Below are 18132 nucleotides of genomic sequence, written 5' to 3' on the forward strand. Positions count from 1 at the left end.
ATGTAAGTATTAATTCTATGGTGAGATAACACAGTTTCTTCACAGGGTCTCAGCTAAGTGTACTATACTGACACTGATGGGAACCCAGGCAGCTAGCTCAGATCTAGACACTAAAGTGCAGAGTCTAGCAATTGTTGTAACAGCTGTCACCATTTTTATTTGTCACTTCTGAGATCTTACACCAAAAGCTCTTTCTAGCTTTACTCTTTTTCATTTTAAAACGTGATATTTCTTTTGTTTTCTCAGTTCCTCAAAAGCGCTTTTCAGGAACAAGTCAGGCTTAGCAGCAGCTGTCACTCAAAGATTACCCAGGGTGTCCTGCTTGGCCAAGGCAGCTAGGTTCCTCCTGACGTGCCCTGAACCAAAGCCCACATGCTGGGGGTGAGGAGGATGGGGAGGAGGGATCAGCCACTGAACGGACCATTTAATAATGAGAGAGGTGGTCTCCAAAAGATTCCTCAATTTCAGAATCTACAAATAGATAAATGCTTAATCCACTTGTTAACAATGTACTTTTCTTGGATAGATCAAATAATTTTACCCAAAGGTTCATTTACAAGACTGATTTTGTCAGGGTTTCTTTCACCTCCTTCTGTTTTGTATGTTTTTCTTTCATTTTCAGTAATCAAAGATCAAAGACCAATAAATAATGAAATTGCTGACTTTTGTTTTTCTACTGCATATAATGGGAAAAACTACAATTGTAATTAATGGAAGTTTAAGCCAAAAAAGAACTCATTACCAATCAATCAAGAGTATTTTGTTTTGCCATTTGACAGAGTATAATAAAGCTGCAATTGTTCATAACATATCAACACAAAACTGCAAGCAAAAATCTAAAGTTCTGGTTAACACGATGAAACATACCTTCCAACCATCAGCTACGCATTGGTTTGGATATTTCAACACTCACTGTGTCCTCTTATCTTGACTGGCATGCTATTCCTCAGTTGGACCACAAACCTTCCTGTCAGGGAGCTGACTATTGCAGACTTTACTATATAATTTCACAAATATAGTAACAGATAATGCCCATGTTTATAAACATAATGTACATTTACATTATACCCTTGCTTCTTAGCTGTTTGTTTTTGGTTTTTGTTTTTTTGTTTTTTTTTTTTGTTTTGTTTTGTTTTTTTTCCCAAGCCATTCACATTAAGTTTTATAACACCAGGAAACACAATGAATAAGCATTTTTTATTTCCTATGGTGCTGAGGTTTTTCTCTTGAGATATTTCCAAAATAACAATCGTGTATATTGTGCCTTCACTCACAAGAGCTACTTACCAACACAATCTGGAGCAGGCACCCAGCCTCTGCTGGTGCATTGAGCTGTGTTTTTGCCAGACAGTGTTCTCAAATGATATCCAGGATTACAGTCTATTGTGATCATAGCCCCTTCTCTGTAGCTGTCTTCTTGAGGTCTAAAGTTCCCATTGGGAACTCTTGGAGGAGAGCATAGAATTTCTAAATGGAAAGAGAAAAATGCAGTGCTAATTTGAAGAATGCCTTTATATTAATTGCAGAAGTTTTTATCTTCACAGTCTATTGACCAAAATTGCATAAAATAACTTTCAAATAGAGATGTCTTAGGGAGTGAGGCAAACACGTTCTTTATAAACTGGAGCCTTTTTTTTTTTTTTTTTTTTTTTTTTGTTACTTGCAATTCAGAAAATCACACCAGCACACTCCGGGCTGGGAGGGGATGATTATACAGTCACCACAAGTTGGTCCTCCTGTGGAGTGAAGGTGGATGAATCAGCTGCATACATGTGCTGCTTAGTCATCTAGGCTCCTGGTAAGTCAAATAAGATCTAGAACGACTTCATGGTAGCATAAAGCTACAGGAATGAAGGAGGACAGAAATTATTTTATATTTTCCTACTATAGAATGACCTTGGAGAGGATTTATAATTGCATACAGCCCAAGTGTCAGAGCCCAGTATATCCATGTCTGGAAGAAGGCTTTGTTTGTCACTTCTCAAAAGCAGTATGCTGCTAAACCATAGGCAATGCATATTGATTAGTATCATTACTAATCTTGAAGCAGAAAGTTCAAGGACTGAGTGGGCACTAGGACTGACTACTCTTTATTTCTAAAGGAGTCTTTCTGGAAGAGGTCCCAGGAAGGTGGGTGGCACATAACATCCTGTAACACTGCCCTTTTGCAAATATTTTTTTTTTCCAGTTTCAAGTGTTCTTTGGCAATTTCTTGAACATGATTTGATACAGTATAAAGATTTCTCAAAAATGTATATCAAATTATTTCAGCTAGGACATCATGCACATATGTCTGCTTGTGGGATTTGGAGTTCTAACTGAAGTCTTTAAGTACTGTAGCTGAGTGAAACTAAATCAAAATCAGTGACCCAGAGTGCAGATGTCCAACAGGACTGATGTCAGAAATCATGGATTTGTCATCTGAACTGCACAGACGGCGTTTGGGAGTTAGAAAACATAAGGGAGTTTCATCGCTGTAAATGTATGAATTTGTAGAGATCCTTAGACAATTTCTGATGGGAACTCTGAACATCATGAATAATGTGGTTGCACAATTACAGTTCCGGTAATATTAAGCAAACTGCTGTCTTCATCGTAGGCTAAGAGTCATGGACAGCGGCAGGATTCACGCAAACCATGTTACTTTAGTCTCTGATTATACATCACTTCAGGGCCAGATTGGTTCTTTAGGTTAGTGAATGTCAGACATATTGTACCTAATTCTTGGCATAATGTCTGTGTAGAGAGCACATTTCAGCTAGCTTTGTGTATATTGCAACACTGCAATTCCACTGTATTTTTCAGCCTAGACACTCGTGGCCATCAATGGACAACTTACCCTTCTGAGACTGGACTACTTCAAATTTGCTCTTATTCCTACGGAAACGGCCATAACCACTTCAGACTGTTCTCCCTACAACCCTGTCTTACTATTTCTCAACCTTAAGTGAGGATTTAAATTTGAAAGGTATTTTGAAAGGTACTTTTTGTAATTTCCACTCATTTTTTTAAAAAGGTGCACAGAACACTAACAATTTCTTACTGAAGGTCTATCAGTGAAACAGAGATCATTTTTGAATTGTTCCTCTTTCAGTGGAACTAGTTTCTCAGAACTAGTAGCTCAGAAATTTCAAAAGCTAATGTAACAATGAGCAAACAGGTGCTCAGTCTACTCAAACTATGGTAAGACTCAGGAACACTCAAGAAAAATGCAGAAATCAGTTCAGTAGGTCAGGAAAACCTACTATTCTATTGTCTTCAAGACTTCTGTTGTTTCACAGCGTCATACAGGGTGAGATGCTGAGTGGCATTTTACTCTCTTAAAATTACAAGTAGCAGAGTGGTGGCTACGGTGCCACAGCATCTCAGCTACTGAACGTGGAAGACTTGAAGATGCATACATTTGTAGCTCCACCTCAAAGAGCTGCTTGTGATTCATAAGCAAGTAGGTCATCAAGCTGAGAGCCAGTTTTATCCATACTGCTACAATTCATATGGTATCCAGTATTTAACCCCCTCTTTTTATTTTCAGAACAGCCACTGACTTTCACCAGTAATATTCAAGTTAAAAGCAGTATACTTGAATTTCACTTAAAAAAGTATCATGTCTTGATTTGAAGACAACAGGACTTCAGAAACCATATCACTTCTCTAAGTTGGTTTCAAATGTTAATTTTTCTGTGCCATTAAAAATTTCAGATTCTTTCTATAGTTATAATTTCTCCAGTATTAGTGGTTTTTCTGCTTGCTTCAATAATCTTTTTAATGTCTGATTTTTTTTTTCCATCCCTTCACTAAAGCATTTTCACTGTATTTTGTAGAAGATAAAGAGATTCAACTTTATCCTTCCTATGCAAATTAAGAATTATTTCTAAACCAAGAGTATTTTTGCTATGTTATCCCCACTAATTCAGAGTCACAGAATAAAAAAGGCACAGGATAAAATTAAGCAGCTTCTAATGCTAAAGTATTTCATCATCCATCTCATTTAGGCAGTACATGTGAGCAATTCTATCTTCATAGGCCCATCCAACTATACTCAAGTACATGCTTGAGTATATACTCAAGAAAGGCTGAACTAACCATTTTTTGCTATGGCCTCTCATGGAAAACTCATATTCAGTTGTGTTGTCACTCAATTCCCTAGTCCTTCCAGATTTTCATGGTGTATCTGCAAGATGTGGATGATTTTTTATTTTTTTTTTAATCAACAAACTAATGATAATGATTATGATAATACTGAAATTACTTCCAAATACAACCAGTGTCCAAAATAACTTTAGGAAAAGGCAGCCCAGTGCCGTAGGGGGTTGGATGCCATCCAGATTCAGTACATAATGCATTTGCTCTTTCACCAAATGTGTATCCTTTTTCACAACCAAAGTGTTGTTGTTCAGACTGCTTGTAAGATGACTTTGAGTTACGCACAAATCCAAGTTTTAGTTCAGATACTACTTCATCATTTGAGTGTTTCTTAGAACTGACAGAATCACAACTGCACACCTTGGCAGATCTCAAGTTTAGAGATCTCATGTGCTGGCCACGCAGTATATGCTTCCACCTACACAAGCGAACTGAGGGATTTGTACACTGCCCATCAGTACAAGTGATTTGCTCAGATCCTTGAGAATGTAGGAACTTGGGCATTTCAATTTCACAGTTGCACCAAGGGGTATTGTTTCAACTGGAAGGAAAGGATGTCTCCGTTTTCAGTATCTCGAGGTGGGCCACATTTTCCACCTACCCCTGGAAGACCAATAACCATTACAAAGAAGGCCATCAGAGTTTAGATGCAAAAGAGGCCTAGCCACAAATTCTTCAGAAGACCATGTAGGCAGCACTTTGAAAGACTTGGAGGAAAGCAGAGAGAAAACTGTCACCTTGACACCAAATACCTAGCAAAGGGAAAATTGCAAGTTTCTCATTCCTCTGCTGCCAGGACTCACAAGTACCTTTGTGAGAGCATATTTAAGGCAAAAAAAAAAAAAAAAAAAAAAAAAAAAAAATTTCCTCACAGTCTCGAGACTGAAATTTGGAGACAAAAATGCCGCTAAGCTAGCTTGAGGGCAGTCTTCACTGACAGTCTATTGCATGGAGAGAGAGGGAGCTCACATTTGCCATTTGCACTGGGATGGCTCTGTCCAGGTCCCATTCTGACACCTTACAGTGGAAGCCCCCATCATCTGAAAACCTTGCCAGCACTGATAGTGAGCTGTCTCCCCAGGCAAATACCTTGGCTTTTTAATACCTTGAACTTTTCCACCAGCAATTTCTGGAGGAGGTTCACACGTCACATCAGAGAAGAGACATTTCTCCACTCAGTTTGTAGGCACTCACATGTTCCCCTACACAAACTACCGTTAAGAGAATCATCATGTTACTCCCCAGATGATGTTCTTAAGCGCAAGAGACAATATTGCCTTACCAATGTGACTTGATGTCTTTCCCCCTTTTTTTGCCTTGACCATGAATGTTTCTAAACACTGTGAACCCCAGGAATGTCACTTAATGGCAGCAGAACACCTTCCAAATTCTCAGGAGATGACAGGGACAGTGAGAGCTTCTAGAAAAAGGCAACGTTTCTGTAGCTACACCACATGCCACCAAAAACCTCCCTGCAAGGCCATGGCCCTCTGCTGAGAACCGAAGCGCTTCTCAGAATCACAGATGTAGCAGCCAAGTTGGCTCTCTGCTGAACTGTAGAGCTCTGAAGTAGTTACCAGCCTGCACTGCTGGGTTGTTATCCACAGTTCTGCAGAGCAGTGTATCTTCCACACAGAGCACTTACTTTCACATCGGGGGTAGTTTATCACTCCATCCTGACACTGGGCGTTAAAATCCTCTGGGTTTGAAACTTCATGGTAGGAATCCTTGCATGTAAACAAAATATACTCCTCAGAACGATATGTGTAAGATCTTCTCCTTGGCTGTCTTAGTTTAATATTGTTGCTCTCCATAGCTGTCTCAAGCACTGTACAGTCCTCTGGGGAAGATAAAAAATTAAAAAATAATAAATAAATAAATTAAAAGTAAAATATTGCATCCAGTTCAGGTCCCCAGTTCAAGAAGGACAGGGAACTGCTTGACAGAGTCCAGCACAGAACCACGACAAAGATTAAGGGAGGGGAGCTTCTTCCTTACAAGGACAGGCTGAGGGAGTTGGGTCCCTTTACCTTGAGGAAGAGGAGACTGAGTTGTGACTTTATTAATTTCTATAAATTTATAAAGGGCAAGCGTCAGGAGAACGGAGCGAGACTCTTCTCAGTGACACCCAACGACAGATAAAGAGTAAAAGGGTGCAAGCCGGAACATTGAAGATTATGCTTAAATGTGAGAAAATAACTATTTTTTAAAGCGAGGGTGACAGAATAATGCAACAGGCTGCCCAGAGGAGGTGTGGAGTGTCCATCAGTGGAGACTTTCAAAACCCACCTGGACGCATTTTTGTGTGACCAGATTTAGGTGCTCCTGCTCAAGAAGGGGATTGGGCTAGATGATTCTTCAAGATCCCTTTCAATCGCTAATGTTGGGACAAAGCCCTGCCTACACAGGCAGGATTGGGAGAGCCTGCAAGGAAATGGTCTCCCTCTCTTCAGCCCTGCCACAGTCCATGGCACCCTCCAATTTCAGAGAAGCCACTTGCAGGGAACTTACCAGCCCTTCCGTCCTGCCTGGAACCGGCCGGGCAGGCCCAGCACCAGTAACCCTGATGAGCCCCAGCGAGCCTGTTCCCCAGGAGCCTTTCCAGCTCAGGTACGCCAGTCGGCGGCTTCTTGGGGGAACCTCCCCTCATGGCCTGCAGCTTTGCAGGGTGCTCTCCCACCTTGGTGCCCCGCTATTTCTTCCCCAGGCACATTTGCTAGGGGCTTTCCTCTCAGCTTCTGCACTAAAAATGCACCACGGTAGCGGCCAAGCAGTGACAGAGTGGAGGTGACTTACTTCCTGGCTTGCACCGTGGGTATTCTAATGTCCCGTCCATGCACTGCACTCTGAATGGGGAAGATGCTGGGTCCTGCACGTATCCAATTTTACAATCAAATTCAACAAAATCGCCAGATTTTAAATACAGCTTTCTTTCTCCACTCCGTTTCAGCTCAATGTTGTTTCTGTCCATATCTTCTTCAGATGTCGTACAAGCCGCTTGGAAAAGGCAAGAGAAGAACGTCATAAGTTCATGCAGACACATCATGCATCCAACAAAGCAAAATGGAAAAACAATGATGGCTGAGTCGCCACACACCGCCTTGGAGAGGCTTTTGCCCTCTAACAGTCTAACAGGGCAAGGGGGAAGCACAGCCTGGGGTGGGGGCACTCAGCAATGAACCTCCCTGTGTCTTTTTGGGGCTCTCTCCTTGCCCTCGTCCCAGCACTTCTCAAATTCATTCCCTCGTGGCCCTGGATTTCTTTGCACTCAGACCAAACCACTCTCCTGGATCTGCTGGTGACTGGGGACAGGGAGGGACAGCAGGAAGCAGAGGCAGCTACAGGAGCTGACCTCCAGAGGAAATTCCTTCTGCACAGGAGAAGCATCAGCTGCTCTTCTGCCCTGTCAGCATCGCAGCCCCAGCACAAGTGCTGCTTCAAAAATGCAGCGCACAGAGGGCCTGAGAAAAAGACAACGAGCAGCTCACACAGCTCTGGGCCACAGAGCACCAGCTTCCACCTACCCAAGCAAACTGGGGGATTTGTCCACTGCCCGTCAGTGCAGGTGATTTGCTCAGGTCCTTTCAGGATGTAGAAACTTGCACATTTGTATTTCAGCGTTGCACCTTGGGGGTATTGTTTCAACTGGAAGGAAAGGATGTCTCCGTTTTCAATATCTGGAGGTGGGCCACATTTTCCACCTTCCCCTGGAAGACCAACAACTGTTAGAAAGCAAGCCACCAGAGTTTAGCTGCAACAGAAGCCTAGTTATAAATTCTTCAGAAGACCAGCTAGGCAGCACTTCGAGAGACTTGGAGGAAAGCAGAGAGAAAACTGTCACCTTGACACCAAATGCCTGGTAAATGGAAAAGCTTCTCATTCATCTGCTGCCAGGACTCATAACTACCAGTTCATCCATTTTTCCTTGCTGGAATATTTACATCTTTCTGCACGACTTGCACTGGTCCTACGTAATGGGGTAGTGTTTTTGGCACAGCTCTTGCTGCAGAAGAGCCTGACTCTCCCCCGCTCCCTGTGCTGCCTGACCAGGGACAAGAGTGGATCAGTTTGCAAACCAGAACAAATGTCACTGGGCTGTACCATTTTGGTTCCTAATGAGATAGCTTTTTGCCTCTGTGGAGCACTTACAGCCACTGAGGAGACTTCGCAAGCCAGCATGAATGCATCATGCCTGATTTCTTACTCACTTTTAAAAGTCGGGCCCTGCAGCTTCTTGGATTTTTATACCTGTTGAAGCACCACCCTGCTCTGAAGCCTGGCATTCTAACGGGCGTCGTTTTGAGAAGATCCTGCACTGGGTCACTGGCACCAGTAATGCTGCTCTTTGCACTTGGCGTTGTGCTCAGCAACCACAATAGGGAGCCTGGTCTTAATTCATCTGGTATGTCTGCACCCCATTTAACTGCCAGCTGGGCAGTGTCCGAGTCAAATGACACTGTATTTGTTCATGTGCTGAAACCTAGCACATGCCTCATGAAATCAAATGAGATTATTCAATGTGCTTATGAAATCCTGGGCACCAACGTGGTACCAGGAGTTAGTTCACCCATCAGCTACGGCCTGCAGGTAATTTAACAGTAGACTCAATTACACGGCATTCACAAAGGCAATGCTGCACTTGAATTTTCAGGATGTCAGCGAGCAGGAGAGCTGTGAGCTCTGTTCTCCAGCACAGACAGCACATTTCTCACTCTCTTCACATTAGGCATTCTCAGAAAGTAGATTTGCAGAAGTGAAAGGTTGCAGTCTGAAAATCAGAGCTGGCCAGCAGTTGCTCTCAGCCTCACGGTACTTTTCCAGATGTGGCATCCCTTGAGTGAAGCCATCTGGTAGACTTCCATTAAACACATCCTGCCACCACGAATGGAGAGATACCATGGAAAATCCCTTTTTCCTGAGTTTGACAGATATTGTTGCACTTGCTCATAGTCCTGAGACTGAAATTTGGAGACCTAAATGTCACACAATTTGTACACCCTCACGTATTCCCCTATACAAAGTACAGTTAAGAGAATCATTGTGTTATTCCCCAGATGATGTTATTAAGTGCAAGAGACAATATTGCCTTACCAACATCACTTGATTTTTCCCCCCTTTTTTCCTTGGATTTCAGGGGCAATGTGAGCCCCAGGAATGTAAATTAACATGACAATGGCAGCAGAACACCTTCCAGATTCTCAGGAGATGACAGGGACAGTGAGAGCTTCTAGAAAAAGGCAACGTTTCTGTAGCTACACCACATGCCACAAAAAGCCTCCTTGCAAGGCCATGGCCCTCTGCTGAGATCCCCAGCGCTTCTCAGAATCACAGATGTAGCAGCCAAGCTGGCTCTCTGCTGAACTGCAGAGCTCTGGAAGACATTATCAGCCTGTACTACTCATGGGACAGGTAAGTAAAGTTGACTCCATGGAGGTGTATGACTGCCACGTTGCACTTGTTCAGCCCCAAGCCACAGATTTGGGCAGGGACTAGGAGGACGGCACAGCTCCTCTTCAGAGGAACCTTCTTGCCATTGCAGAACCCAGCCGATCTGCATGTTTTAGTTCCTGAGGCTCTGCTGGGATCTCTGTCATAGTGGAGCCTCAGAGAAGAGCACCCGTTTCTCTCCTCTAGTGCTTCTGCCATTCCGATACTCTCTGACAGTGCTGAACACAACAGAGGAGCCCTTACACATCTTTCTAGTGAAGCTCAGTAAAATGGTGTAGTCTGGAAATTACTTGTATTGCAGAGAAGAATAGCAAGTCAGCATACTCTAGGTGTTTTTTCTTCAAGATATTTTTGCTCTTGATGAAAATACCCATAGTATTTCTAGAAGCATTAAGCTAAATTAATCACAGAATCACAGAATTTCTAGGTTGGAAGAGACCTCAAGATCATCGAGTCCAACCTCTGACCTAACGCTAACAGTCCCCAGTAAACCATATCCCTAAGCTCTACATCTAAACGCCTTTTAAAGACTTCCAGGGATGGTGACTCCACCACTTCCCTGGGCAGCCTGTTCCAATGTCTAACAACCCTTTCGGTAAAGAAGTTCTTCCTAACATCCAACCTAAAACTCCCCTGGCGCAACTTAAGCCCATTCCCCCTCATCCTGTCACCAGGCACGTGGGAGAACAGACCAACCCCCACCTCGCTACAGCCTCCTTTGAGGTACCTATAGAGAGCGATAAGGTCGCCCCTGAGCCTCCTCTTCTCCAGGCTGAACAAGCCCAGCTCCCTCAGCCACTCCTCGTAGGACTTGTTCTCCAGGCCCCTCACCAGCTTCGTCGCCCTTCTCTGGACTCGCTCAAGCACCTCGATGTCCTTCTTGTAGCGAGGGGCCCAAAACTGAACACAGTACTCGAGGTGCGGCCTCACCAGAGCCGAGTACAGGGGGACGATCACCTCCCTAGCCCTGCTGGCCACACTGCTTCTTATGCAAGCCAGGATGCTGTTGGCCTTCTTGGCCACCTGAGCACACTGCTGGCTCATATTCAGCCGACTATCCACCATCACTCCCAGGTCCTTCTCTGCCTGGCAGCTCTCCAACCACTCATCTCCCAGCCTGTAGCTCTGCTTGGGGTTATTGCACACCAGGTGCAGGACCCTGCACTTGGCCTTGTTGAACTTCATGGAGTTGACCTCAGCCCATCGGTGCAGCCTATCCAGATCCTCCTGCAGAGCCGTCCTACCCTCGAGCAGATCGACACACGCACCTAGCTTGGTGTCATCTGCAAACTTACTGAGGGTGCACTCAATGCCCTCATCCAGATCATCGATGAAGATATTAAAGAGGACCGGCCCCAGCACCGAGCCTTGGGGAACACGACTGGTGACTGGCCTCCAACTGGACTTGGCTCCATTTACCACGACTCTTTGGGCCCGGCTATCCAAGCCAGTTTCTAACCCAACGAAGTGTGCGCCAGTCCAAGCCTAGGGCAGCCAGTTTCTTGAGGAGAATGCTGTGGGAGACAGTGTCAAAAGCCTTGCTGAAGTCAAGGTAGACCACATCCACAGCCTTTCCCTCATCCACCCAATGCGTCACTTTGTCATAGAAGGAGATCAGGTTCGTCAAGCAGGACCTGCCTTTCATAAACCCATGCTGACTGGGCCTGATCGCCTGCTGGCCCTGCAAGTGCTGCGTGATGACTCTCAAGAGAATCTGCTCCATGAGCTTCCCTGGCACTGAGGTCAAACTGACAGGCCTGTAGTTTCCCGGGTCTGCCCTCCGGCCCTTCTTGTAGATGGGCGTCACGTTTGCTAGCCGCCAGTCAACTGGGACCTCCCCCGATAGTCAGGACTGCTGATAAATGATGGATAGTGGCTTGGCCAGCTCCTCTGCCAGTTCTCTCAGTACCCTTGGGTGGATCCCATCCGGCCCCATCAACTTGTGCACATCCAAGTGCCGTAGCAGGTCACCAACCATTTTTTCATGGATAATGAGGGCCACATCCTGCTCCCCATCCCCTTCCACCAGCTCAGGGTACTGGGTATCCAGAGAACAACTGGTATCGCCGCTAAAGACTGAGGTGAAGAAGGCATTGAGCACCTCCGCCTTTTCCTCATCTCTTGTAACTAAGTTTCCCCCCGCATCCAGTAAAGGATGGAGATTCTCCTTAGTCCTCCTTTTTGTGTTGATGTATTTACAAAAACATTTTTTGTTATCTTTAACGGCAGTAGCCAGATTGAGCTCCAGATGAGCCTTTGGCCTTTCTAATTTTGTCCCTGCACAGCCTCACAACATCCTTATAGTCCTCCCTAGTGGCCTGTCCACTTTTCCAAAGCTTATAAACCCTCTTTTTCCTCCTAAGCTCAAGCCACAATTCTCTGTTCAGCCAGGCTGGTCTTCTTCCCCGCCAGCTCGTCTTTGGGCACATGGGGACAGACTATTCCTGCGCCATCAAGATTTCCCTCTTGATGAGCGCTGAGCCTTCCTGGATTCCTCTGCCCATCAGAACCGCCTCCCAAGGGACTCTACCAACCAGTATCCTCAGCAGCATAAAGTCAGCCCTCCAGAAGTCTAATACAGCGGTTTTACTGGTCCCAAAGTTCTGTGGAAGAAAGAAGTAGTAGGTACAAAGCTGCATTACCCAAAGAAAACAAAACTAAAAAAGGTAATGTCTTTCTAGTATTAAGGTAATCCAAACAGTCCCCATGAAGCAAACAGCCATAATGAAAGCACAAATTCCTACCTCTGCAGCTTGGCACTTTTGTCCAGTGTCCATCTGAACAAATGACATAATTTACACCCATAATTTGTGAATTACTTTCACATTCATAATGCACTTTGGCACCAGGAAGATACCTCTGCTGCTGAGGGCTGGTAATATGAGCATTGGGAATTTCAGGTGGGGGTCCACAGCTAACATCTGAAAAGAGGGGTGCGTTTAAGAATTGTAGGACAGGAATATGGCTATCACAGAATAGCGCATTCAGAAGCACCATTATTCCTGATGAGGACAGATGGTTTGCATATGGTAGGTTATTTTCTACAAGTCGGAAAGGAAGATACTATGGGTTTCATTCTGCAATGCTTCATCAAGCAATTATTATTTATTATTTTATTTTTGCTTAAAGTGACTTAAAAAGAGGAAAGGAGCTGCAGAGACTAGCTGCATGTGCAGGCTGATGCCATACAGCATTGTGTGCCAAAGCGCTGGAGAACAAAATGGTTTATTTACTATTCGAAGGTAACTTTCATAGACTGAAATTTAAAATATGTAAGGCTACCAGCTATGTCACTCTTTGCAGCCAACACACTTTCCTCCATGATCATCTAACTGCTAATCTAAGCAGTGAGCAAAGCTGTGGCTACTGGCTTCAGTCCAGAAAGGGAAAAGATTTCTTTGCTGATCAGTTCTGCTTGGTGCTTTTCAGGGACCAGAAAAACAGGTGTTGTAGCAATCTATTAAAAGCAACTCAATGATCAGCTCTACTGGTCTGACTCACTTGCACATAGCAGTTGGCGTTACATTAACTACTGTTCCTGGAAGACTAAGAAGGATCATAGACTACTTAGAAGTACAACCTATACCTTCACAGATTGGTGGTGTTGACCAATTTCCCCTTCTGCAAAAAATTTCAGGGGGACCAGTGACCTGAAATCCTTCATGACACTGGTAGCGAACTGTTTCACCAGGCTCATACTTCTCCTTGCTCCTGCCTTCAAATGCAGCATTGGCCACTGCTGGAATACTTCCACATGGTCTTTCTGAAAAGATATGCAAACTTGAAACTTTGGGTAATGCGATGCACATAGAATGACTGTATTGTTCCCACCAAAAAAGATGCCTTTTATAGCATCAGCACATGCCACTGCCTAGGGGAATTTAACTAACCACGCAGCCACTAGATAACATACATAGATCAAGTGAGATTAAACCTCTCTTTTGGACTACTGCAGGGTCCAAAAAAGTCAGACTCCAAGAAGAAGCATCCTGAAACAGATGAGTGAAAATGGGAGCACCTGCAGGACTCTTCCTGCTGTCTGTTTACCACAGACGTTCAATGCAACTCAAAACAGGGTCACGGACAGCTGCAGGACAAGGGAGTTACCACAGTACATGGTAATGGTACATGGTGCAAGAGAATGAGAAATGTCCACTGTTGCCAAGTCAAACAGCAAAAAAAATTACCCTTACCCAAACACTGAGGTGGTCCAGGCATCCAGACTTTTCCATGGCATGTTACCCATTCTGATCCTGATAAAGCATATCCAGGGTCGCATGTGTATTGCACTCTGTCATTTTCCTCATATTCAGATTTAACGCCACTAACAATTTTGCCAAACTCAATGAGAGGTGGGTCTTCACATGCTGCTCCTGCAGAAGCTGTGCACAGGTTTCTGTTATTTGGCTGCACGTTGCTGTTTATATCCTGATTTATTCCAACATCCAATTTCTTCAAAATGAATGACAAGTGGGTGTATGCATGTTGTTCCACCAGAAAATATATAAAATTTCTTCTCATCTGATAGATACTGCAGAGTAATCAGATCGCCAAAGAATGGTGCTACACGGGAATTGAATAATATTCAGATAACCTGCATCCCTGCATTTGGGAATAGACTGTACTAATAAATCTCTTTGCTCTATGAAAATGTGTACTTCTATACTATTTTTACAGTCTTCCCATAAGATGGAGTTACTAAAGTAAAAACACTTGAACTGAACAGATGAATAAACTTCTGAATTTCTCAGATTACGGCTCTTGTTTTCCAGTTTTATACTAAACTAGTGATTTACACTTACAGCCATGATGCTCAATTGTCTTTAGTTCCTTCATCAAATCAGTTTGTCTCAAATTACCAAAATTAGTTCCATCACTTTGAAGTGAAAGAACTGGGATCGTTCTTTCAAAGTATAAGGTATGTGCATGGAAAGCACTTCTAAGATGTGCCTGTGTGGAGGGAGAAGAGTTTTGATATGCTGAAGACTATGAAATGGATCAATAACAGAGTTTAAAACCAGTCATTTTAGTAAAGGTACATGTTCAGTGAAGAGCTTCTTCAGGCTGCATTCATCACAGAACTTACTGAAATGACAAAATACCCTAAGAGTTGTGCAATATTTTAAAATCAAATCAGAATTCTGCATTTAAATAGCATGTTTTCAAAATAACAGCAGTTCAACTGAAATACAAAGGAATTTATATGCATGTATGTTGAGGGGGTTATGTCTAGTTATAAGTCAGGGTCTCTATGTGAGCCATTAAGTTCAGGCACAAAGCAAAGAATAGAACTCAGACAAAAAAAAAAAAAAAAAAAAAAAAAAGGCAAGTATTCTCAAGCATCACATTCTAAAATGTAATTCTCATTTAGAACTTCTGAAACAGGTTCCACTAAAAGTGACAAATAATTTATTTTTCAGTTCCTTATTCTTGATTGTCACCAGTCACTACACATCACTTAAAGCGTGAATTTCCATTTAAAGACTTACCTTTATGTGTAGCACAACACATCCACAGCAGAAACCCTGTCGTGAGGTGCAGCAGCGTCATTTCCACACTTTAGAAATTAAAGATGTCCCCTGCAAAAGAGTTGCTGTTTCCCCTACTCCAAATTGCATATACTTGTATTCAACTCCCACCTTTCCGAGGGTTGCCCTTGCAAACTCCTCCCCTAATTTTCTTGCGACACAGTAGTCATTCCGCACAGATATTAAACAAGCGATTGTTGCAAAAATTCTTCATTAATTTCTCACAAAACCTTTCAGACTGAACTTGACACAGCACACTTATGAAACCCATCACCAAATACTCACAGTGTCTTTATAAAACACAATATAGAACACATCTCTTTTTTGCAGTGACTGTATTGTTCCCAAAAAAACACTAAAGCTTACTACGTTAATACTAGTTTAATACTTGAATTACTAGCCCAACATGACCCTAAGCACTGTTGCTTATGGAGTCCTGGAGTTTTGCCATACCACAGAATGCTTTGGGTTGGAAGCGACCTTAAAGATCATCCAGTTACAACCCCCTGCCATGGGCAGGGACACCTCCCAGCAGACCAGGATGCTCAAAGCCCCATCCCAGCTGCCCTTCTCAAAGGCCATATGAAGCAAAGAACCCCACAAACAGCATATGACAAAGCTTTTCAGATACCACTGTGGGCCATCTCTGTCTCACTTCCTCACCTTCTTATCCTAACAGAATCACACAGAATCACAGAATTTTCTAAGTTGGAAAAGACCTCAAGATCATCGAACGGGATTCACAAAGATCAGGCTCTCCACTAAGGTGCTTTTGTGTTTAGTATTGCACCAAGAGGCCCTGCTCCTGCGGTCCGCTTTCAACTGGCACCATGGTCACCCAGGAGAACAGGCCACTCCTGTCTGTGCTCTGTTATCTGCCACCATTCCTGACAGTGAATAGATCATTAACTTCAGCTGTCATTTGTAACTCGGTTCCTGGAACACACTGAATTACCTTCCTAAAACAGCAACTGTTGATCCAGCAGCCATTTCCAGTCAGCTCTAATATGCTTGCATCATTTTCATTATAAGGCATGTAGATAGGTTTATTTTTGTACAAAGCAAGAAAAGCACAAGCGTTCTGCCTATGCAGGATCATGCTTTCTTATTCTTGCCTGAGAAAATATAGGCAGATTTTAAAAGATCTGATCTCCACACCCAAGTAGAAGATGACTGTTCCTAGCAGAGGATGTGTTTGATCCCTTTCGTTTTGACTCGCTACAGGAGGGTGCTCAGCAAGATCAGCCTGCTGCAATGATGCCACGGGCTGAAGACTGCCTGAAGGTATGGCTCAGGAAAGAGAGAACATGGCTGTATTTACCCAGCTGTGAAAAGATGAACCTGCTACGAGCAGGGTAGCAAGGATGCTCTTTGACATTTGTCAGCCACCACTGTCAAAATTTCTGTAAAACACTGGGGTGGGGAGACCAGAGGGTTGTAGAGATTCTGGTGACAATCTTTAACTGGACACACATACAGATAAAACCAAGTGGTTAGAGTCTACGTGATTAGAAAGGTCTCTAGCAGCTTATGCTGACAGCCTACAGTGGAAACAATAGGACAGAGGAAGAGGAACTCCATGTACAGATGTCCAACACCGCGGAGGAGTCTGAGCCCACTACGTGCAGGAGCAGCCAGAATCCAGCACCTGACAATGGGCTGGAGTGGCTGTTCTCATGGGGCAAAGGTGTCTCTTTGATGCAGGATTGGTGGAGCGGGGTCTTAGTTCTGAATGTGCTTTGAAACAGAAAGGTCAGAGTAGAAAATACTATCCTCCTGTTCTGTCCAAGCCATGGAAATTACTATCCTGTAATCATCCAAGGCCCACGAGAACTGATTGACTTCTAAAATCCATCAATTCTGTATCATGACTTCAGAAAGCAAATCACCATCTCTTCAAACGTGGAAAATCGCTTCAAATGTTACTCTCAAGAAATATTCCAGAGACAGACTTGAATCCTTTTCCCTCCTTTTCCAGTTGGTTTGCTCTTTAGGAGAAGGGTCTTCTGATATTTCCCAAATATTCACTTGCTTCATTCAGAGTTCCTCAAAGGAGGAGGCAAGAACTTAACTGGAATACAGAAATGACAGTGTATAAATATATCCAAATGGCTTTTTGCTGAAGTTGGCAGAAATCTTGCATAAACACGAGGTTGTTATGCAAGCAGAAAAGTTAACAAATACAAGACCAATCTTGAAAACATTTGCATGTGCCAAACTCGGTGAAGAAACATCATCGTGTCATCTGCCTGCTCCCAAACTAGCACCTTTGCCATGAAACAACAGAACTGAGATACATGGCGATTCTGATGCTATTAGAAGGCTCTGTTATGTGAGGAAAGGCACTAACAGAAACACAAAATAGTTATTCTTATCGTGCCTTTCACAAACAAACCAACCCCCCCTTTCTTTGCTGAATATTTAAGATGACAAAGCTGGGAGGAGACCTTCCTTCTGGTTTTGGCTTCCTGTTGGGGGAGTACAGAGAAAGGGAAAGAGACTCTTCTCAGACACAGAGTGACAGGAGATCACTGTGCATTTTTGTGTTTATTTTACAAAATTGACATGAGGCAAGCATGTTCTGTCTTCCTGAATTTTCCTTGGATCTTCAGCCGTGCTACGTTCTCACAGGCCAGCGTCCCAGGAGTACAAATGTGCAAGTGTCAAAGCAATTCTACAAAGTAGTTACAGCAGATCATTTGAATAGCTGGAATGTTCTCAAATAGCAAATAAAACTGTTTGCTTCACTTTTCATTTAAGATTAATAATTAACTACTGAGTGGAACTCACGTATTTCTATATTTTAAATATTTTCATCCTTTACAGACATTCTCTTAAAATGCTTTCTCCTTTTCTTGTCCCTCACTCAGGTTCTCCAGATTGTTACGCATTCTCAAGTTTAGCATTATAAGCCTCAAAGAACTACTACTTCCTAAAATTTCCACACATGGTGTGTCAACATTGCATTGTTCTGGTGCTTTCCCAGTCCTCGTGCCACATACCACTTCCCCAC

At 43.4% G+C, this 18132-nt stretch overlaps 1 protein-coding gene across 1 annotated transcript in view; it reads right to left on the reverse strand.

Annotated features, from left to right (window-relative positions):
* The window catches only part of LOC311212079 (complement factor H-like), an 80804-nt gene that overhangs the window by 50630 nt on the left and 12042 nt on the right, over window positions 1–18132 (reverse strand). Inside the window, exons 9-10 of the mRNA XM_084291186.1 lie at window positions 7668–7850; window positions 1288–1467 (exon numbers count right to left, since the gene is read on the reverse strand). Coding sequence (XP_084147312.1) covers window positions 1288–1467; window positions 7668–7850 — 363 coding nt within the window. The remainder of the gene's footprint in view (window positions 1–1287; window positions 1468–7667; window positions 7851–18132) is intronic.

Source organism: Netta rufina, assembly GCF_964035555.1.
Source record: "Netta rufina genome assembly, chromosome: 8".
In the NCBI taxonomy this organism is placed as follows: Eukaryota; Metazoa; Chordata; class Aves; order Anseriformes; family Anatidae; genus Netta; species Netta rufina.